This window comes from Falco cherrug, chromosome 14 (assembly GCF_023634085.1).
Source record: "Falco cherrug isolate bFalChe1 chromosome 14, bFalChe1.pri, whole genome shotgun sequence".
NCBI lineage: Eukaryota > Metazoa > Chordata > Aves > Falconiformes > Falconidae > Falco > Falco cherrug.
In genome coordinates, this window is record NC_073710.1 from 2,390,566 (window position 1) to 2,413,261 (window position 22,696).

The 22,696-nt window shown below is 45.5% G+C and overlaps 1 protein-coding gene across 1 annotated transcript; it reads left to right on the top strand.

Annotated features, from left to right (window-relative positions):
* The first annotated feature begins 1,121 nt into the window (after nucleotides 1-1,121).
* Nucleotides 1,122-22,493, top strand: BBS2 (Bardet-Biedl syndrome 2). The gene is given in 18 exon segments (XM_055726260.1): nucleotides 1,122-1,300; nucleotides 1,303-1,335; nucleotides 3,333-3,560; nucleotides 3,933-4,058; nucleotides 4,324-4,386; nucleotides 8,057-8,134; nucleotides 10,360-10,464; nucleotides 11,259-11,345; nucleotides 12,657-12,792; nucleotides 15,297-15,436; nucleotides 16,233-16,377; nucleotides 16,938-17,109; nucleotides 18,145-18,274; nucleotides 19,101-19,232; nucleotides 19,748-19,885; nucleotides 20,355-20,467; nucleotides 21,174-21,322; nucleotides 21,976-22,493. Coding segments are annotated over 18 exon segments (2,166 nt in total). The 5' UTR covers nucleotides 1,122-1,216; the 3' UTR covers nucleotides 22,083-22,493.
* Nucleotides 22,494-22,696: the final 203 nt, after the last annotated feature.

Below are 22,696 nucleotides of genomic sequence, written 5' to 3' on the forward strand. Positions count from 1 at the left end.
CAATCCCACAGCTCAGCCCCCCCCAGATGCCCCCCAGTACCTCCAGTAGCCCCTCAGCTCCCCTGACCTTTGCAATTCCACCCCCAATCACACAGTTCAGCTCCCCAGTATCTCCAGTGGCCCCCCAGCTCCCCTGATCTTTGCAATTGCACCCTCAATCCCACACCTCAGTCCCCTCAGTAGCACCCCAGCAGCCCTTCAGATGCCCCCCAGCTCCCTCCAGCAGCTCCCCAGCTCCCCTGACCTTTGCAATTGCATCCCCGATCCCACACCTCAGCCCCCCAGCCACCTCAGCTGCTCCCCAGTACTCCTCCAGTAGCCCCCAGTACCTCCAGCAGCCTCCCAGCTCCCCTAACCTTTGCAATTTCCCTACCAATCCCACAGCAACGGCCCCCCCCCCCAGTATCTCCAGTGGCCCCTCAGTATCTGCAAGTAATCCCCCAACACCTCCAGCAGCCCCCAGCTCCCCTGATCTTTTGCAATTCCAACCCCAATCCCAATCCCCAGCCCCCCCAGATGCCCACCCAGCTCCCCTGACCTTGCAACTGCTCCCCCAATCCCACACCTCAGCCCCCCAGTAACCCTCTCGCTGCCCCCCAAATACCTCCAGCAGCCTCCCAGCTCCCCTAACCTTTGCAATTCCCCCCCCAATCCCACACCTCAGCCCCTCCAGTATCTGCAGTGGCCCCCCAGTATCTTTAGCAGCCCCCCCAGTATCTCCAGCAGCCCCCCCAGCTCCCATGATCTTTGCAATTCCAACCCCAATCCCACACTCCAGCAACCCCAGACGCTCCCCAGTACCCTCAATAGCACCCCCAGTAGCCCTCCAGCAGCCCCCCAGTATCTCCAGCAGCCCCCAGCTCCCCTGACCTTTGCAACTGCTCCCCCCAATCCCACAGCCCAGCCCCGCAGATGCCCCCCAGTAGCACCCAGTCCCTCCAGATGCCGCCCAGTCCCTCCAGCAGCCACCAGCTGCCCTGACCTTTGCAACTGCTCTCCCAGTCCCACACCTCAGCTGCCCAGACGCCCCCCAGTACCCCCAGTAGCACCCAGTCCCTCCAGCCGCCCCCCAGTCCTCCAGCAGCCCCCCCCGTGCCCGCCCCGCCCCGCCCCGCGAGGCCCCGCCCCTCCCGTGAGGCCGCGGCGGGCGCGGGCGGCGGAGCGGCCCCGGCGGAGCCCGTGTGCGGGCCGGCCCGTGCTGCCTGCCGCCGCCGCCATGCTGGTGCCCATCTTCACGCTGAAGCTCAACCACAAGATCCTGCCCCGCATGGTGGCGCTGGGCCGGTTCGACGGGACGCACCCCCTGCCTGGCGGCCGCCCACGCAGGCGGGCAAGGTTAACGGGGCGGCGCGGTGCCCGCCTGCCTCACGGGGCCGCGCCGAGCGGAGCGGGGAGGGCCCTGCCCGGGGCCCGGCGGGGCGGCCGTGCCCCTCGGAGCGGCCGGGGCCCGCCGGGTGCTGCCGGGCCGCGCTCGGAGGGGGCTCAGGGCCCGGGGGCGGGGGCCGCTGAGGCCTGCCAGTTCCCCCCGAGCGCTGCGGCCTGCCGGCCCCCTGTGCCCCCCCTCAGCGCTGCGGCCTGCCGGCCCCCCTGTGCCCCCCAACCCCCCCCCCAGCCCTGAGGCCTGACGGCCCCCCTGTGCCCCCCCCCCCCAGCCCTGAGGCCTGCCGGCCCCCCTGTGCCCCCCCCCCCCCCCAGCGCTGAGGCCCTGACGGCCCCCCTGTGCCCCCCCCCCCCCCAGCCCTGAGGCCTGACGGCCCCCCTGTGCCCCCCCCCCCCCCCAGCCCTGAGGCCTGCCGGCCCCCCTGTGCCCCCCCCCCCCCCAGCCCTGAGGCCTGACGGCCCCCCTGTGCCCCACCCCCCCCCCAGCGCCCCACCCCCCCCCCAGCCCTGAGGCCTGACGGCCCCCGTGTGCCCCACCCCCCCCCCAGCCCTGAGGCCTGACGGCCCCCGTGTGCCCCACCCCCCCCCCAGCCCTGAGGCCTGACGGCCCCCCTGTGCCCCACCCCCCCCCAGCCCTGAGGCCTGCCGCCCCCCTGTGCCCCCCCCCCCCCAGCGCTGAGGCCTGCCGGCCCCCCTGTGCCCCCCCCCCCCCAGCCCTGAGGCCTGACGGCCCCCCTGTGCCCCACCCCCCCCCCAGCCCTGAGGCCTGACGGCCCCCCTGTGCCCCACCCCCCCCCCCAGCCCTGAGGCCTGACGGCCCCCCCTGTGCCCCCCCTCAGCGCTGCGGCCTGCCGGCCCCCCTGTGCCCCCCCCCCCCCCCCAGCCCTGAGGCCTGCCGGCCCCCCTGTGCCCCCCCCCCCATGCCCTGAGGCCTGACGGCCCCCCTGTGCCCCCCCCCCCCATGCCCTGAGGCCTGCCGGCCCCCCTGTGCCCCCCCAGGGTGGGGCAGCGGGAACGGGAAGGGTGAGGGGGGGCTGCGGAGGTTGCCTTGCAGGAGTAGAAATCCTTAGAAATCCTTGTGGGTGCTCGGCTGGAGCTGGGAATACAGGCAGCGGGGGGGTAACATACACCCGAACTAATAAAACATGGGTTGAAGCCTAAACCCACAGAGCCATTTAGGTTGCTGTAAATACAAACATGGCTGGGCTGTGATGTTTCTCAGCGTTGTTATTATTAATTTTATTTTGGAGCCTTTAGGAACTGCACGGAGCAAGGGCTCGTTCCCCGGACAGGCTGTACCGCCGTAACCCAAAGGCTGTTAAGCATAGTACTCTGTGTTTCTGCAGAGTGCACCGATGTGGCGCTTAGAGGCATGGTTTAGCGGTGGGCTTGGCGGCGCAGGGTTAGCGGTTGGCCTTGATGATCTTAAAGGTCTTTTCCACAACCTAAATGAATCTGTAATATCCTGTGATCCTCTGACTCTGCTCCTGGGAATTACAGTGACTGAACTTTGGCAAGTGAGAATTATCACAAGGCCCTTTTAAAATTAACCGCGTTCACCTGCCAGTGGAGGTGAGGAATAGGTGCCAGGTAAATTGTCCTAAATATTTGGGGGTTTTTGGTAACATTGTTACCAGCTGGATTAAATTGTTTAATTTGTTGTTCCCTCTGGTTTGGGGTTTTTTTTCGGCCTTACTCTGAAGACATGTTAGTTGCCATTTTCAGAAACAAAACAGCTGGCCAGAGCAGGGTTTTCCTGCGCTTCCCCTTTTTGCTGTAGTTTAAAGAATAACTGTCAGAATATTGTCAGCAAAACCTCCAGTCTTTTGTTCTCACTTTGGTTGAGTGAATGCCCTCCTTCCCCATCACCGTTATTATCCAAACAGTAGTCTTTAACGTTTGTATACAAACATATATGCCTTGTGATAATATTTATATCTTTGTTTTTACAGGTTTTTATTCATAACCCTCATGCCCGAGGACAGACAACAAGCACAAACCGGATGGTGCAAAGTAACCAAGATTCAGACATTTCTCTTCTCAACATTAACCAAGGGATCACTTGTCTAGCTTCAGGAGTGCTGAACCCTCAGCTTGGTTATGATTGTCTTCTGGTTGGAACACAGACTAATTTATTGGCTTACGATGTGTATAACAACTCAGATTTGTTTTACAAAGAGGCAAGTAAATTTAACTCTCTGCTTTTTTTAATATATTAGGTTTTTTCTTTTTTTTTATTTTAAAGATTGCAGTTTTTACATTACTTTGTCAATTAATTATGCTTCTGTTCTTTGCATTAGTGTATTCAAAACATTTTGCCTTTAGAATATCTGGAATATTAAAAAAAACCCAACAAATGCAATGTATGTCTTGTGTATGCACATGTGAGAGTAGATTTGCACAATATGTCAACATCACCTAGCAAGGCAAAATTTAAATTTAATAGGCATTCAGAGCTCAGCTAAATGGATAGTGAGAATGTTGGAAGCTCTTTTTTTGACTTGTGTACTCTGATGTCTTATTGTCTGCTGTTTCTTTTTGTTTTTCTGTAGGTTTCGGATGGAGCCAATGCAATAGTTCTTGGAAAGCTGGGAGATATTTCAGCTCCACTTGCTATTACTGGTGGAAACTGTGCCCTGCAGGGCTTTGATTATGAAGGAAATGACCTTTTTTGGACAGTAAGGCTATGCTTTTGATGTTACTACAAGAGTCTTTCAATGGTGCTCATTCCTCTTGCTTTTTTTAACGTGATAAGTACTAATTCAGTAATTATCTTTCTTAATTTATGTCAGACCTTGAACTGTGTTTTGGTCGTGTATTCAGTTCACTCAGGTGTTGCTTGAATGTTAATTATATTAGTTGTTCTGTTGTAGTTGAGATCATAAAAATAGTTTAGCTTCTGACAGCTGTCATCAGTATTGAGGATTGTCTTTCTCATTTTAGGTTACTGGAGACAACGTTCGGTCATTGGCACTGTGTGACTTTGATGGTGATGGCAAAACTGAGGTTTGTAAATGTTTACATGTGAATCCGACTGTTTTCACGGTCTTGTAGTGAAATGATAATGAAAAACCATGGGTTAGCAAACATGACTGACTGATATTACTGGTTAAAGTGATTCCTTCATGGAAGTTGTGCCTTTTTCAGACTCCAGTCTGGCAAAGACTTGCACAAATGCTCAGCCCATGTACAGGGAGCAGCACTGGTCTCTGGCACTACTTGGAGTCTGTAAAATGAGGTGTATCTGGACTCTTTACTGCATTCCTGCCTCGATTTGGTGAATAGATTGCTAGCTGTAATGGAAAACTTCTCACATTTTTCTTAACTACTCCAAGAGAAATACAATGAAATGCCTGTGGTCATCAGTTGCAAGGCATCTATTTCAGTGGTATTTCTTGAATGTGGTTATAAACACTTAAATTTCAGAGGAACAACTTGCAAGCATCTTACGTGTAAAAGTGAGCTTTTAAAAAGCTGTGCTGTGAAGAGCTTCACTTACAGTTGGTAAAATCAAGAAATCTGTCTTTGCTTCTGGTCCTCCTGTTTCTTCATAGTGACAGGGGGAAACAAAAAACTCTCTTCTGATTTAAAATTGAAGCTAACTTATAACAAGCATCTTGCTGATGAGATGAGACAAACAATAGGAAACAGCTGCCGTTCTGATCATGTAGACTGCAAGAAATGAAGTCATGTATTTGTATGGCATTCTATGTTGTAAATGTTCTTCCATCCGGAATGAATTGAGGGATCATGCTTATACATATGAATCTTGAAGAAAAGTAACAGCTTCCTTAGTGTGCGTCAGATGCTAGTCAATATGATGTTAAATCACTATGCTAAAACCACTTTTGTCATCTGTGTCTCAGTTTTAATCATAATTACTGAAGCTTTTCTGTTTGGTTCCCCGCTTGGCATGTGTAATTGTTACCCCAAATCTGGGTTCTTCACTCTGTGTGCAAGAGCCAATCCACACACTGAGTTGAGATGTTTGTTCATTGCCTGTCTGGGCAGAGATGGGTGCTAGGCGGTAATCCACAAAGCTAGCACACCTCTTAACACAGAGTGACGCTTTCTTTGTAGGCTTTGAACAATTGTTTACGATTATGGTGTAGTAACACTGAATTTTCCTTGGCTCTTACAAGCCTTATCTCCATTTAAAGGTACAGCGTTCTTTGTTTTCCCTGGCACGTTCTGTGAGGAGGGGGCTTTGTTAGTAGGGGTCCCTCTTTGCTCGAAGGTGGATCTTTTAGTATGATAATTAGGATAGTTCAGACATAGTTCCAGTAATTTTTTGTTTAGTCTCATTAACCATTTGGTTCTCCTTGAACTGAACTTGTTGTGCCCCAGCTTGACGGATGCATTTCTGTGTCTGTTTCTTCTCCCAAGGCCATGTTTTGGTAACTGTAAGGATTTCACTATTAAACTAACTGCAAAAAAGTTACTGTAAAAAACCCCACCAAAAAAACCCTCGTTTTTCAAATTCTTTCTTGTTTTTCGCTATAGATACTTACTTCCCCCCCCCCCTCATTCTTTTTTAAAATAAATAATTCTTGTGTCATAATGTTTATAGTGATATGTAAAGGACATCTACACTTTTTGTTTTTCTGTTATATAAATGCTGAACTGATAGAGATACTTTGCTTGATTGGGATCTTCAGGAAGTGAAAAAAAAAATCAGGTTTTCTAGTCAATTTCTCTATAGCTTCTTTTAGAGTGTGGTGGTTTTAATGTGCTGAGAGGTGGTTATAGAAAGTGGAGAGGGTGTATAAAGATTCAGAAATCAGGAAACTGATCTATGGCACTAATTGTAAATGTTTTGCACTAAGTGTTTTTTTTATTGTTTTGCTATTATTTTTTCTGCTTGAGCAAGTTTCATTCTCAGCAGCTGGTGTAATCTGATGCCACTTTGAGCTAAGCAGTTGGATGCATTATCCAACTAACTTACCCTGCCAGTTACCCGAGCATGCATTTGCTGAGATTTTTTTTTTAGTGTTCTTTTTAATCTTAATTGTCTAGGTGGGTTTTTTTTTATTTGTGGCTTTTTGCTTCTGGTTTAAAATTGAGGTTCTGAGAAAATGCACAGAAACATCTTTGCAAATCGTTGTTTATCACTTTGTGTCTTATCTGATAAGCGGGTGTGCTAGCTTCATTTCCGTTCTTCCCACCCCAGCAGAAATATGTCTATATTTAAAATTGACCAGTTTTAAAAAGTCATGAATATACTTCTGTCGTTTAGTAGCTAACAAAACTGATTTGTTGTGGTCACTGTCTTCCTCGGGATTTTGGATTGATACAGGTTATGTTCTCCTGTCTCACCAAAGACTTGGAGGGGGAGGAATCTTTTTCCTTGCTTTTTCAAGTTCCGGTCCAGTGGAATGAAAGTCACTGTGGTGGACAAGTTGGATCACAATAAATGAAAAAAACCCCAACATCTAGGCATCTTTGGGAAATGCAGCATCATCAGTAGTTGTTTTGGGATTCTGTGCTTTTAGTTACTCACTTTTAGCTGGTAGTTGCATCTTGTCAAGTAATCTGTACCTCTTACATATGTTATTTGTTGTAAATTATTTCAGTATCTACGGTTAAGCTTAGCCTGGTGTAGTTTACTTTGTCAAAATTTGAAACATCTTTACTTTGGAAGGAAAGAAGCCTTTAATCTTTGTAAAAATCCAACTTCCATATGGATTTGTGTCTATATTCTGCCAAGTAAAGATGGATGGTTCATTGGTTTCAGTGGGGAAAAGTACTACCGGGTTTTAAACTTTCATTTCTAATTCCGTTTGTCATTGATTTGCTGGATGACTTTGTGGGCAAGACACTAAGCAAATCTATTTCTTGGTTTCTCAGTTTGCGAAGTAGAAACTGTGAACTGTCACCATCTTTAGAAAATGCTTTTTCCACAGAGCTTCTTTTCAGTTAATGCCTTACACTGGCTCAACTAGGAAACAGGAAAAGAATGATAAAGGAATGAGAATGCAGAAGACCTGAGTCGGTGCTGATTTCCTATTTGTATGATCATTTACATCAGTTAAAGCTCATTTTACCCACGCTTTGCAGTACTGGCAGCAACCATTTAGGCTGGAGGAGCAGTGATGGTTTGATACTTGGATTCATTGGTTTTGATTTTTTTTTTTAAATGAGGGATGTTCAGTGCTGAGCAATGATTTTTTTTTTTTTTTTCCCAGTTGTTTGCTCACAGGCCAGTAACTGGGAGTTGCTGGTTCTCTGAACCCATGTAATACAAGTTGGAACTGGGCTCCAAGTCTTCTGCTCCAACACAGGCAGCACAGTATTTTTGATGTATATAATTGCAGTTATGAGTTATAACACTAAATCTTTTACAGTAAGAAAAGAGCATATCCCTGATATTCCAAGTATCTTTTTTTTTATTCCTACCCCAGATATTTCACTGTGCTTTTGTAGAGTCTAGCTTGACAAAAAAATGTATAACTAATACTTGTTCAATGGGAGACTTCTGAAATCTTGTCTTGATAGATGGTACCTTTTATTCCACTGGCAACTTTTCATAGAGCTGTTAAAACCTCATCATTGCTGGACTTGGAATTTTTATTTGCCCTGTAGGTCCTAGAGTATGTCCTTTTTATTTCCGTGGCTTGAATAACTATTTTTGAGGTAGACTTTTTTTCTTTTTTTTTTTTTTTTTTCTTTTTCCTAGCTTCTTGTTGGCTCTGAAGATTTTGACATCCGGGTGTTTAAAGAGGATGAGATTGTGGCAGAAATGTCAGAGACAGAGGTAAATTACTTCTACCTAATGTTTATTATAATTGCTGATGGAGCTGAAATTCTTGTGTATTGTCAAGCTTCTCTGGTTCAAATTTGTTGTGTAATTAAATATTACTTAACTACTTGGCACAGTATCTGCTAGAACTGCAAAAGTTTAATAATGTCTTTCATTATGCACAGGGTTTTTTGCTTTGTTTATTTACAAACCTTTCACCAGGTTCAGAAAAGTAACTATTGCTTGACTGAAAGTCACGGCCCTGTCCAAAGGTAATTAAGGTTACTGGATTGTGACTGAAGCTCTTCCTGCCTTCTGAGCGAAAGAATGGCTTTGACAGTTTTCCTCAAATGCATTGACACAATCTGACAAAGTAACTTGCCTCATGTATTCAGACAGTGCACAGCAGGGCAGGTGAGTGTTGCCTGGGCAAAACTGGAGGCTTAGTTTGCAACTGGAATTGCAAAGCCAGAGTTACGCATGTTGGCTGTATAAACAGGGCTGCAGTGCCTAAAGTAAGGTGTGGGGCAGATAGGTTTACAGAAGAATAAATGAAAAGTGTGGGTGTTGCTCTTCAGCTTGAGAAATGAGAGAAATCCCACTGTTAAATTTTGGTTGCTCGGAAGGGGGTAAAATACTGTTAGCATTGCATTTAGGAGTTTATTTTTAGTCTTCTCATGATGCTTCTGGGCCCAGGTTAGAGTAAGGACATGTTACAAACCCTTGTCCTTGAAGATCTGAGGTCTCCCTGCTGCCCAAGTTGGGGCTAAAAGGCTTAATTAGCTTTTAATCCACTTATGGAGAGCTATAAAAGACTAATCCAGGCAGTGTCCTAGGAAAGGAGGCTGTTGCTGTAGCTAGAATTAGAACTGGGCCTATAGTACATTTTGTTGTCTGTACAGTAGCCAGTCTGGAGTTACGTTGTGATTTCTAGTTAAAGGGAAGCTAAAGATCCATCACTATCATGTGTGATTTATTTTCAGATCCACAGTAGAATTGTTTTAATTTCACACCTGCAGAGGCTTAGGAGGCTTGATGGAATCCTACTGTTCTAATTTAAAAGCCAACAGCTGCACCTAAACCTTTTGTTTTAGGAAGGTCAGTTCGGGGAACAAAGGCTTTATACATTGTGCTTGTTTCGGAAGGCTTGAATAGTTTGCATTTGCTGTGTTTGATCACTTAGTCTGGTGAAACTGAAGCCATAGACTGTTGTGGTTCTTCAGTTTTTAAACAATTTGGTATAAAGGGAGTATTTGTACTTTTGTGAGTTTCTGACTGTTTCTGGATGTCTTCTGTCCTTACTGGGTGCATGCAATTTAGAGGATTTTGGTACTTGGGAAAGGCTTTGGAGAAGGTCATGAGAGGGAAGGATAAATGTTTGGAAAATGTTTTATGGTAAAAAAAAATAAAAAATCGAGCATAGTCAGCTGAGTTTAAGAAGTTGGTGAAAGATTTAATTTAAGGAAGTCTCCTCTGGTACATTGTACAAAAGACCAGACAGATGATTGAAATTTTGTCCTGATGTTAAAATCTCTAGTCTTAGTGCGTGATAAAAACAGCGTTTCCAAGCACTGAGAGCCTTAGCTCAGCGAAGAATCGTAAGGTCTTACGAGGAGTGAGAAACAGCTATGACTGAGTTAGGACTCTTGGGTATTTCCCTGGAGCCGTTACTTATTCAGGTAATACCTAGGCTGGTGTTCTAGTTGTGTTCCAAAGAAGTCAAACTGCGGGAGCTGTTAATTTTTATCTTGCTAATCTTGGACAAAGATTTTCCACCAATGATATCTCTAGGGCTTTCCCAACCCATGTGAAGTTGAACTCTTTGGCATCCTCAGCTCCTGAAGCTTCAGGAATGTTGTGTGTTTGGAGTAGGTTTTCAGTGATAATATGTTAGCACTGATGACCACAAGAATCCTCTGAGCAGTTGTGTTGCTGCTTGTGGTAGGAAATATTTGGTCAAAGTCCACAGTTTGAGGGCAGTTCTGCAATCCTTGCTGAAGTGTATCTTGACGCTGGCAACACAGCTTGTGTGAGGGAATCCTACAAGGCTTTTGGTGATTTCAGACTGATTTTTAAGAATAGTTACTTCAATACTCAATGCTTCCTACAATAAGCTTACTTAGCATTTAAGTATTGTGCAGTTCATATGATAGAGAGGTTGTATAGTCTGTTCTCTTACTTGAAGATGCTCAAGTTTTCACTCCTGTATCCTCTCTCTCTCCCTCCTTCCGCTTCACAAGACTGTTACTGCGCTTAGCCCCATGTATGGCAGTCGGTTCGGCTATGCTCTTTCCAATGGGACAGTCGGAGTTTATGACAAGACAGCCCGCTACTGGAGGATTAAGGTTAGTCCAGTGTTGGAATATCATCATGGAAAGCTTGAAGGCTGCCAGGAGATGGGGTACCAAATCTCAGGTCGTTCTGATGTAATCCTGCCTCTTTAGATGAATTTGAAATTTTTGGTTGAGTGTAGAACTTACTGTAATTTTGTTCTTACAAACTTCAAGCTTCAGCTTCGCGCACTTGTGTTCAAGCAACAGAGAAATTTGAGTTCACTGTTGGAAAACTCTCCTGGCTGTATTGTTGCTGAATCAATAAACTGTTTTTCAGAGACTGAGTTAATTTTGCATTGTCTGTGTTTGAAGCTAATTTTTCACATCAAGAGCAATTTGCTGCTGTAGCACATCATATTGGCAAGATCCTTTCCTGATGCTCATTTTAATATTCTTAATGTAACACAGATTAGAACGGTCTGTTTAATGGTATTAAGAGAAAGGATTCCTTGGGAGGTGACACGAAGAGGTTAATGGGTTTTCTCAGTGGTGTCAGTTTATGATGATGTTGAAGCCCTGATTATTCCCCCTGCCCCTCCCCCGAGAATTTGGCTTTTTACTCTTTGTTTTTGTGAGTTCTCATCATCTGCTTGGATGAAAATGTATTTAAGGGAAAGATCAGGTTCTTTGAGAGCAGTGGACTAGACTAGTAATGCAAGGACTAAGATTTCAGATGTGTCTGTGACCTTAGAGACAGTGATGCTCCAGCTTCCTAGCCTCTTATTCCCATGTCTTGCATGTGTCAGGCATGTGCCATTGAACAAACATACCCAGACTTAATTTGTTCTTTTTTTTTCTGTCCTCAGTCTAAAAACCACGCCATGAGCATACATGCATTTGACCTGAACTCCGACGGTGTGTGTGAGCTGATCACTGGCTGGTCCAATGGGAAGGTGAGTTTACTCAGGGCGGGGGTGGGGAATGAGGAGCTGTAAATCTGGAAGCTGTGTTTGTACAAGGCTGCTAAACAGTCTGAAGGAGAACAACCAAAAAGTTAAAAAGACTGATGAAGACTGAACGCTGAAGAACTATTGCAGTCAACCTAGTTTGGCTGGTGAATGCCGTGCCAAGTGCAAGATCAGAGAAAAGCTGCTTCCTCTGCTTAGCTCAGTCAATTGCTAAGGTGTAGTAACTTGTTTCTGTGGTAGCAGAGGCCATATGCCACATCGTAGGGCTCGAGTGTCTCTTTTCAGCTGTGTCTTGAGGATGTGCTAATAATCCTCTGCAATGTTTCCTGAATGTTCTCAGGCTACAGGGAAGGCAAAGCAGTTATGTAACAGGAGAGCAGCGTCAGTCCTGACTATGGCAGGATTAATCGCGCGTTACTTAATTTTATGTAAAGACATTCTATACAGCTCAGTCGTAGACTCTTAAGCCTGTTGCTTGATATTCCCCTTTGCCAGAAATGACTGTTCTAGCTGCCAAATCTCTCCTGGACACAGCTTGCCAGTTTGTTTTTTTTTAAAGCTATACTTTCTTCTTCACACCTTTCATCACTGTCATTAGCCTGAGGGAATTTAATTAACTTCATATCAGCTTGGCAGTCTAGGGCCTAGGTATGTTGTAACTTATGTTGGATTAGGTGTATAACACTGTTAACAAGAGAATCTCTCCTTGCATTACCTTCTCCCTGCCCCCCCGTACTTTTCCGCTGGCAATTTTTACCCTGCTTGTTGGTCTGAAACAGTCCCTAGCTCCTAGAAAGTGTGGTGCTGGGTCCTGTGCTTTGGAAAAGCCACACTGCACAGAACTGAGTCCCCCTCGCCACTCTTTTCCAATGAAAGATAATTAAAAGTTGTGGCATTTGTGTATAGAAATAATTCACCGCACAAGGGCTGGAGCTAAGAGGAGAGGCTGTAAATACCGCATTAAGTTTATTTCTGGTTTTCAGTCCCTTCATTGCTGCACTCATGTGCATAACGTTCCCAGTGCAGACTTGCAGTAGTCCCTTTCTTTCCTCCCTCTTGTTTGTAACTTAGGGAAGCACCTCTGAAGAGCAGGTCCTTCTAGCTGAGGCTGTCTAGAGGTCGTTTCTCAATGGTATTTTTCTCATGTGTGGTGTGCTGATCAGCAGAGCTGCAAGTTCACCTGCAATTCTGTGAGCGGAGCTGGCTTTTGGTTAACAGCTCAGAGTAGGGCATGGCATGTATTTTGGAGTTAGCTTTCCTGTTCATGCTGTGCCTTGGAACTCTGTGTTGTTCCAGGTTGATGCACGCAGTGACCGAACTGGGGAAGTCATCTTTAAGGACAACTTTGCTTCCTCAATTGCAGGAGTGGTGGAGGGGGATTACAGAATGGATGGGAGCACCCAGTTAATCTGTTGTTCAGTTGATGGTGAAGGTAAGAGCATTGTTCAGGATATTCATTTAATACATAGTAACATGAGGCACATCACATCATCTCAGATCAGCTAAACATTTTTTTGGTTCCATAGTAATTTTCGCGTGACAAATTCCCTTCGCTTTACGCGAAGTTAAGGGAATTTTGAGTTACGCTATCTGCAAACAGGATTTTGAATATTGCCTTCTCTCTGATAATCAGTGTGTGTTTTATTATGATCCAAGAAGCTGTCAAAATTCATTTTTGTAATGGAAGAAGTCCCATCCTAACAATGCAAAGAGAACTATATCCAGTATATTCAGACAACATTATTATAGATGAAAGTATAGGAAATCCTTTTTTCCTATATGTGGTAGTTCTTTGGTCACTTTACAGTGGGTAAAGGTGTTCAGAGAGCTAAGGGGGTCCATGTCTGGGTTTTCTGAAGATGGATAGTTTTTGTATTAGAAATGTTAGATGTTAACAGCTTTTTGTTTACTTGAAGGTGCTATCCTGAGACTGGAAAACTGGTGGATTTGTCCCACCATACATTCAAGTCAGCCCTGGTTACTGTGAGTGGGAGCAAATGCCATCACAGGTTATTTAAATAGGCTCAGCATGAATTTACAGGGATGGCTCCAGGAAAGACACTGGTGTGATTATCCGACTGTTTGGCGTCAGTGGCCTGAGACAAGCAGGTCTGGCACAATCCATTTGGAACAAAAGCCTGTCCTTGTTAAATGGCACAGTGTTTTGCTGTCTGTCTTAATCACAGGCTGCATGGATTTGCTGCGCTTGGGCTTTAGCATATAAACCTTTTCCCCATACTTACAGAAGGGGAATATTGTACACAGTTCTGAAGATACCTTGTCCTAGCAGAGCTGCGTAGGCTAACATCACTGAACATGATCATCCTTTTCTGATGGGTCCATCATAAACAAACCTCGGCAGGATGGGAATCCCTTTAGGCTGGAGCCTTTAGCTGTTACTGAATAGTCATAGCCCTATTGTTGGGGTTATATGGTGGTGTGGTTTAACCCCAGTGGCAACTCAGTACCATGCAGCTGCTTGCTTGCTCCTCTCCCACTTCAGCAGGATGGTAAAAGCGTTGAGAACAATTTAATAATTGAAATAGAATAAGATGATGATGATAATGAAAAGGAGAGAAATAAAATCCAAAGGGAAGGGAAAAAACAAGTGATGCACAGTACAGTTGCTTACCACCTGCTGACCAATGCCCAGCCAGCCCCCAACCAGCAATCAGCAGGCCCTGGCCACCCCACCCCCCCCCCCCCCCAGTTTATATACAGAGTGTGATGTCCCATGGTGTGGAACAGCCCTTTGGCCTGTTCGGGTCAGCTCTCCTGGCTGTCCCCTCTCCCAGTTTCTTGTGCCCCTCCAGCTTTCTTAGGCTGACAGGGCCTGAGAAACTGAAAAGGCCCTGACTTAGTACATAACATTACCAAACAACAAGTAAAAACATCAGTGTGCTATCAACATTGTTTTCACACCAAATCCAAAACACAGCACTGCACCTGCTACTAAGAAGAAAATTAACTCCATCCCAGCCGAGAGCAGGACATACGGACAATGCATTCTCGGAGCCCTTGTCAATAGAGTTCTGTTTGGGGCCAGCATCCTTTCAAGTGAGGTGGTGTTCTGTGTTTCAGTGTATTTTCTGCCTTGTTCTCCTTTAAAGTGAATAATTCACTCAGAAATAACAAAATGGGTCCTTTTGTTGGGAGGACGGTGTGCATGCTGACTGCTTTTCAAGTTCCCTGCAACTGTCTACAGGGCAGCAGTGATACGCAGTCAGGCAGCATGTGCTTTGTAGGTGTAAGATTTTTGTCCCTGGCTTTCACTGTCAGCTGCAATCAGAGCACAGAGCCCTAGAGCAAAATGGAAGTTTATAGCAAGTGTGTTGGTCTCATCTGTTCGGCTCTTCTGTCTCCACAGGCAGGTGGAGGTATTTGCATAACCGTGCTCTGCTGGGCTGCTGGGACACAGGTCTTACCCCCTCTTGAAGTGATGTGTCTCTTGATTTGGGGAAAAACTGATGTGGGTAAATCTTTTTTACTGGTTGATTGACAGTGACTTACAGTCACTTCCAGACAGCAGCAATTCCTCTGACCAGCTATAGAAGTCCAGGTACACATTTTATTAATTTTGCATAATTGCAAACTTGCCTAAGCACCTGAAAGAATGACTTAAGTGGGAATCCTCTCACAAAAGGCCTGGGTGCTCCACTTGTCTGGCCAGGTGAAGACAGCTTAAAGACAGGTTGGAAATTCAACTTTTTTTAATTATGCGGTTCTCTTGTCCTGATCATCAGGAAAGTCAGAGCCTCTGTGGGTATAAATCAATACTCAGTTTTTCAGCTGAATGGTACCAGCTGAAGACCAGAACTAGTGTTTGCTGCTGAGGAGGTGGTACAGGGCGGGTCTTATTACGAAAACTAAATTTCAGAGAGGCTGTGAAAGGCTTTGAAATTGCCTGTTGTTTTTAATTTTTTTTTTCCTGTACAGTCCGAGGCTATCTGCCAGGAGGTGAGGAGATGAAAGGAAATCTAATGGATACAAGTGCTGAGCAGGATGTGATCCGAGAACTTAGTCAAAAGAAACAAAATCTGCTGCTGGAATTAAGAAATTATGAGGAAAATGCAAAGGTACTACTTAAATAATGTGTAGGGCCCAAACACACTTTCCTATTGGTATAAATCCAGAGTAATCTGGGACGAGGTTGCGGGGCAGTCCAGACAAGTCAGAACTGTAACCTGTTAGGATGTGGTGAGGTTGTTTACTGGGGTTCCTGCTTCTGCATCTGGCTTGCTCCTTGTGCAGGTTCAGAACTTGCTTTTTGTATTGTAATATGTGACACTTTCCTTGCTCCTTTGCCTTTCCAGAGCCGTTGTGTTTGGAGCTGGATTCTCTTCAGCCCTCTGCTTTGGCTTATGGCTGCAAATTGTAATTTTCAATGCATAAGCCAACTTGGGGGTCAGAAGGGCTTGTACCAGAACATCGGGTAATGGGGTGAGAGCTGGGAGCACTGCCAGGGTGTAGGAAGCGCACTTCTGGCTTGATGGTGAACGTGCAGAAATAAAGAGCTTCAAAAAATAGTCTGAGGAAAGCACAAATTCATATTTGAACAGTAAATTACGACCATAGCAGAAGCATGAGATTATATAAGCTTGTGCTTAAAATTGAATGTATGTTAAGTGCTTTTCTGACTAAAGATTTGAGTACAGAGCTGAGCTCCATTGAAAATAAAACACTTGAACAAATAGTAGCACAAGTATCCACAGCTCCATGCCTTATCCAACCACTGTTCATAGCTATGTGAAGTGTCTGGGAAGTGCTGTAAGCTCCTGCAAGAAAAGAGAACTGACTTACACATATGTTTTCTAAGTTGCTTGAATGAAAATCTTGAGGTTCTAATACTAAAGGGTATGTGTTTTGCAACAGGCTGAACTGAACGCTCAGTTGAAGGAAGCTGATGGGCAGAGAGGTGTGATTCCAGCCAACACCCAACTCCAGACAGCCCTCTCAGTTAATCTAGGCTCTGACAGCCAGTCTGCCCATGTGGAGCTGTGCATTTCCACCACAAATGGTGAGTGGTAGCCTGCAACCATTGACATTCATTTCATGTAAATTCATGCAAACATTTAGTTATATTTAGCTGATGATTTGCCTGTCTCCCCTTTATCGTCTGTAATGTCCCCTTTGTGGTTGCTTTCCTTGCACAGAGTTTTGAATCAAGCTGCATTCCTTTGATGGGTCTCAGGGGGGAGGAGTTTGATGCAATGTGTGTCTTGTTATGTGTTATTTTCTAAGGCAATGAACATTTAACTGTATGAAATGAGACTTGGTGGCCCTGCAGTGCCCCTTATGTTGACTCTAACTTACAGCTGTGTTAGTGAGGCTGTTGTACGAATGCAGCTGGCTTTGTATGCAAAAGTGGAACTACCCCAAGATAGTAAATTCACCCAGCACTGGGCGTGCTGAGGATGCAGTCGGGTCCAGATGTGGTACTGCTGGTCATCTGGGGTATTTTAACAATTCGGAGGAGGGGTGTAAAGGGTTGACTGTGCTCAATTCTGAAAACAGTGGTGGTTTGTTGCCAGAGGACAGCTGTTAATTTAGGAACTGCTTTTTCTTCCTGTTGCTAAGACACAATCATCCGTGCGGTGCTGATCTTTGCTGAGGGCATATTTGAAGGAGAGAGCCACGTGGTACACCCCAGTTTCCAGAGCCTCTCGGGCTGTGTTCGAGTTCCCCTAACTCCACCCAAAGATGTCCCTGTGGATTTGCACATCAAAGCCTTTGTGGGTTACAGGAACAGGTGAGTTTTGTCTTGTGATCTCTGCTGGTCTCCAGAACTAACTGTGTGACCAGTAAACAGCCATGATGTGGCTTCGTACTTGTCCCATGGGAAGTGCACTGTTACTTCCCTGGTGCCCTGCTTCTCTGTGTTACTGGAAGGGTAGCTGGAATGCTTTCTTAAGAACACTGTTGCACCTGTGATGCTGAGCTCTTCTCCAGACAAAGTCTGAATGCGCTGGAGTCACTGGGACTTATTGTGCTCTAGCTCTGCCTTTAGGGGAGCAGTGAGCATTTCTTGTCTGGGGAATGCCTTATTGTGGGTCTCCGAAGGGAATCAAGAGAGGCAGAGGCTGTATCCAGGCTGTCTGCTCTAAGTGGCTGCCTCTCCAGGTCCTGAGTGGTGGCTGCTCTGGCTGAAGTACTTGAGCAAGCCTGTAGTCTTTCAAGCTATAAAGTAACCCTGAACCTATTTGTCTTCAGGGCAAATAGAAAGTAGCGTATGCTTGATTTCAAGACACACTTTTCTAGTTTCCCACAGAAATAAAATGTCTTTTCATGTACACTTAAGAACAACTTTCTCCCTGCTCACATCTGTCAGAACTGGCGGTGCCCCAGGAAGCAGCATCCTTTCCCTGAACAGGGAGGCCTATTTTGACAGCTAGCCAGCAACTGCAGAAAGAAAGTATGGGACTGAATTCCCTTCTTATTTTCTCAATTTCTCTTTGTTATTGCTTTTAATAAGAATTCATTGAACCTGTAAAGAAAATATCCAGTCACATAATAAAATTGTAAATGTGTTAGCTTAGAGAATATATTTCATTGTAAGGATTATGGAAAATGTAAGCCATGAGGAGGAATCATTCAACCTCATGATGTGATAAGCCTGGAATTTCCAAGTTCCAGTATTTTTTCCTGGGAAACAGTAAGCAGCTGATTATGTAGCTGGAAGCTGCTGATGTCAATAGCCAGCTAAAAAAGAACCAGGAACCGTTGCAGTAGGTGAATCCCTGATATGTTAGTAACTGTCTCTATTTTTCCTTTGGAATGCTTCCAGCACGCAGTTCCATGTATTTGAGTTGACAAGACAGCTTCCCCGCTTTTCAATGTATGCCCTGAGCAGCCCGGACTCGGCCCCGGAGCCCCTGAGCTTTGTTAACTGTACAACGAATGAGAGGCCGCAAAGGGTTAGTTTCTGCTCTGCTTCCTATTTTCCAGTCCTGCGTAGGTGGAGGGTTTGAAATTAGCTTGAGATATTCAACAGCAAAGGGAGAATTTGCAGTGAACTGCACTGCTGGCTTTTGGAGTCAGTGTATTTCAACTTGACTCTGCTTTTTTTCCTTCTTTCAAAGATGCCTCAGTTGTGGCAGGAACTAATGGCCTGAGATGATGAGGCGTTTCAGATACTGCGTTCCTTGCTGAGGGATAGTTGATGGAATGTGGCAGGAGCCCTGTAGTGAGGGACGAATATTGTAAACGAGCAGAGAACAGGAATGAGGCAGTGCAGTGCCCAGATAATGGCTCAGTTTCACAACAGATGAGCAGCAGTGCGGTAGCTTTTGTTCTAAAAGATCTGAATAGTGGGATTGCAGTAATTGGAGCTGGTCATTTCCCTCGTAACTGTAGGGCTCTGCCATATTTACATGGCCTTTACTGCATTAAATGCCAAGGCAAAACACAAGATGAACCAAAACTTTAACTTCTTGCAGTACAACCAAGCCTTGTTCCCAGGTTTCTCTGGTCTCAAGGCCTGGGCTTAGCTTGTCACTTTGAGCTGTGTCTCTGGTTGTTGGATTTTGTTTTCTTAAGAATATTGAGCTTTGGAGCAAGGATTCAACTGTCCTTACTCTAACAAGTTTGAGAGATGGATTTAGGGGATGAAACTTGGTAAATGAGATTTCCAAGGTACCCTGAACAGAGTGCCTTGGTGCATATCACATGCAGGGATGTTGCGTGCTTCTCCAGGCTTTCCACACAGTTGATGGCTGATGCTCTTCATTTTATTTTTGCAAGATTGTTATGTGGCTGAATCAGAGTTTCTTGCTGCCAGAGGATGCTGAGTTTCAGAGCACTCCCTTTCAGGTTTGCTTCACTTCCCTTCGTAATGCAGGTCAACTCTGCATCAAAATCAAGGCTGGTGGAGATGTGAGTATCTTCATGGACAAGGGGAACACCCGTTTTATTATACTCTGGTAAAACTTAGGGGTTGTGCCAATCTGAGGCAGTAAAAATGGTGACTGAACAGGCAGAGAAAATACTTATGTTTTTGGAAACTTTTGGGTCTGTTTACTGTTAGTAGGTAAAATTCCAGGCCTGTTACTGAAGGAAACTGCTTAGCCTACAGATCTGTAGGAAGGTGTTTGTTCCCACACAGGGTGGTTTCGGGGAGCTACGATTTGAGGCACAAAGGCTGCCTGTAACTTTTGTGCTGGTCCTGTGTGCACAGATGCCTCTTCCCAAGGCCTGAATAAAAGCTCCTTGGAAATCAGTGTCTCCTTATCTACTAAAAGCCATAGAGCTTGCTCATGCATCAATTTTTGCCTCTTGATAGTGAACTGCTTTGAGCCTGGGTAACTGTTTGAGAGTCAGTCCTGCTGGGCAGTTGTGGGAGACGTTTTGGCATGGAAGAGCGATGAACTGCTTGCTTTCCTTTCTGACAGATCTCCATCAACACGGATGATATTGATCTAGCTGGTGACATTATCCAGTCAATGGCCTCCTTTCTGGCTATTGAAGATTTGCAGGTGGAAGCAGATTTCCCTGTGTACTTTGAGGAGCTGCGGAAAGTACTGGTCAAGGTGAGGAGGTATGGGGTGTTTCTGAATTGGCAGCTAGGCAGTCACTGGGGGCATTTGAACTAGAGGATCTCTAAACTGCTGTATCTTTGGGGAACTCAGCCAGTGATGGCTTGCTCTGTCTTCTGTGCAAAGGACAATGGGACACCCTCGGCTCTCTGTTTATTCTTCGTTCTGTAGAACAGGCCATTGGTCCCAGCAGTTGATTGTTTAAAATAATGTAAATATCTTGTCTGGGAGACAGAGCTGTGGGTTTGGGTCAGGGTCTAAGGTGTGTGTTTCAGCCTGATCGCCCCCTTCCTGGGGCAGGGTACTACTCTGGCAGCCAGGGGAAAGGGAATGGGCCCAGGGATGCCGGTTGGGTAAGTTGGGATGTTATTTCCTATTACACGGGGCCAGGGTTTACCTTGGACAATTACCTGTATGCCCAGAGTGCTGGGGGCCCTTTCTCCTGACTGTCTGCCTTGGACAGGTGGATGAATACCATGCAGTGAATCAGAGGCTCACTGCCGACATGGCTGAACACTCCAGCCTCATCCGCAGCATGCTGGTTCAGGCGGAAGATGCACGACTCCTGGGAGACATGTGAGTGGTGGCTGCTTAGCTTGACTGTGCTGGTTTTAGAATGGCCAGTCTTTGCTTTTCAGGCAGAAAAGAGCACAAAACCCCCATGTGTGCTATAGGGGTTGCCTAGTAACAGCTCTGGATGTAGAATTGGTAGCTTTGCTGGGTCCATCATGAGCTCTCCTTGAGCCTTGCCTTGCTCTTTAGGTGGAAAACCCGTCTGGGAAAGGCAAAAGGGCAAGGTTAGGTATTTGACATAGAGCTGGTAGTGTGAGTCAACCTCGAGATGGCAAGATATATTAGCAAAGATACATTAAAGGAAGAAGGCAGTAAAAGCTGTTTGTGGTGTGTGAACTTTTGAGAACCCCAAGAAAGAAATTTTAGGTGTAGTCTTCACTCTTAATGGGCTGTGTTCTGTTAATGCCCTGTCTTTACTGGAAAGAGCAGCAGTAAAGAGGTCCAAATTGCTGCAGAGCAGTGTTACTTTCACTGGGGAAAGTGGCACCTCCTCTGGGTTGCTGGATAAAATAACTGCAAAAATAGACCTTCTTACCCACCCCAAAATGAGTATAACCAACATGTCTAGACAAGTCTGTTGTCTTGTAGCTAGCAGATACATGATTAACCCTGGTGGCCATCACAACCATGTATCACTTTTATATTGACAAACTAGGAATTACTTTCTTGTCTCCAGAGATGCAAATAACTGGATTGATTGTTCCCCCAGGAAAAGCATGAAGACACGGTACGTTGAGCTGTATGATCTGAACAGAGATTTAATAAATCAATACAAAATTCGCTGCCACAATCACACGGAGCTGTTGAATAATCTGAAAGCTGTGAATCAGGCAATCCAGAGGGCCGGGCGGTTACGTGGTAAGTATTGTGCATTTGGAGGGGACGGGGAGGCTGGGACCCCAGTGAGGCAGATAAGGTGTGTCTTGGAGGCACCTGGGTTAGTTAAGTGACTTCAGGCTTTTTGGCCTGAAACTAAATTAGTAAGTAGAAGTAACCTTTAACTTCACAGTCATAGCCAATTGCCTGTGACAGTCACCTGTGAGTATTCAGCATCATCTGAGATCACAGTTTTAGAGAATAGGTCAAAGCAGTTTCCAGCTTTCTGAATGGTATAGAAATGGCTAGTTTTGTTGAACACCATTTAAAAACCATTTTTAAAGTAGTGTTTCAGTTCTTAATTTATAATTCTACTTCTAAAAAACCCCAGCAACTTAAGCAGGGCTGTTTATATTATTAGTTCTGTGAGTCTTTGGGCAGGAGGTGTGTTTTTGTCTGTATAGCATTCCCCTTTCAATAAGTCATTTAAGCTCTCCTGTAATAGAGCTACAGATGATGATTCTTTAAAGAAAGGATTTTATTTACATATTAGGAGAAAAGGTGGCATTTCACTGTGTGTTTAAAAAATATTTGAAAGAACCCCCTAAATTCTGTGACTAGGTCAATAAGTATTTTTACCACTTTCTTAGTAACTGAAGTGTGTGTTCTTTTCTTTCCTTTTTTTGTCTTTACAGTCGGCAAACCTAAAACACAAGTGATCAGCGCTTGCCGGGATGCAATAAGAAGCAACAACCTTAACATGCTGTTCAAAATAATGCGTGTGGGAACAGCCTCTTCTTAAAATGGCTGGAGGAGCAGCAGCTGCGCAGAGGCAGTGTTTCCATGCAGCGGGCAGATAACAGACCAGTAATGATGAGCGGTTCGTTCAGTCCCCCGCTCCACTGTAGGGCGAAGTGATTGCAAAGGTAGCATTTTAGTTAAGCCTTCAGGTGAGAAATGTTACTACGCAGGCCAAAGGTTCGTGAAGAAAGCATCAAAGTTGAAGTGTAGATGTGCTATTTACGCAAGACAGAGGTGTAATATTGCAACAATTATTTTTCTTACAGTAACTTAATATTTTAATATATTTTGTAGGTCAGGCATTGTCCTTTTCCGTTAAAACATAGACTGCTTTGGTTTTGTTCTGATTTAGTTGGGGAGATGCGTACGGTTAGGTTTTGTTCAACGAATAAAACCAACCCCAAACAAAGCACTTTCCTGGTTTTGCTGCATAGTCTCTGTGCATGTGAAGCACTTAAACTCTCTGTGTCAGAGGATTCCGGGTTTCCTTGCAGGGGTGTGCTGCTTTCTAGGTGAACTGCAACTCGGGGCACTAGAAGCACCAAAGGGATAACATCTCCTTGCTGGCTTTTAAGCCAGAAGATCTTTGAAAGCCATCCAGTTCCACACTCCACA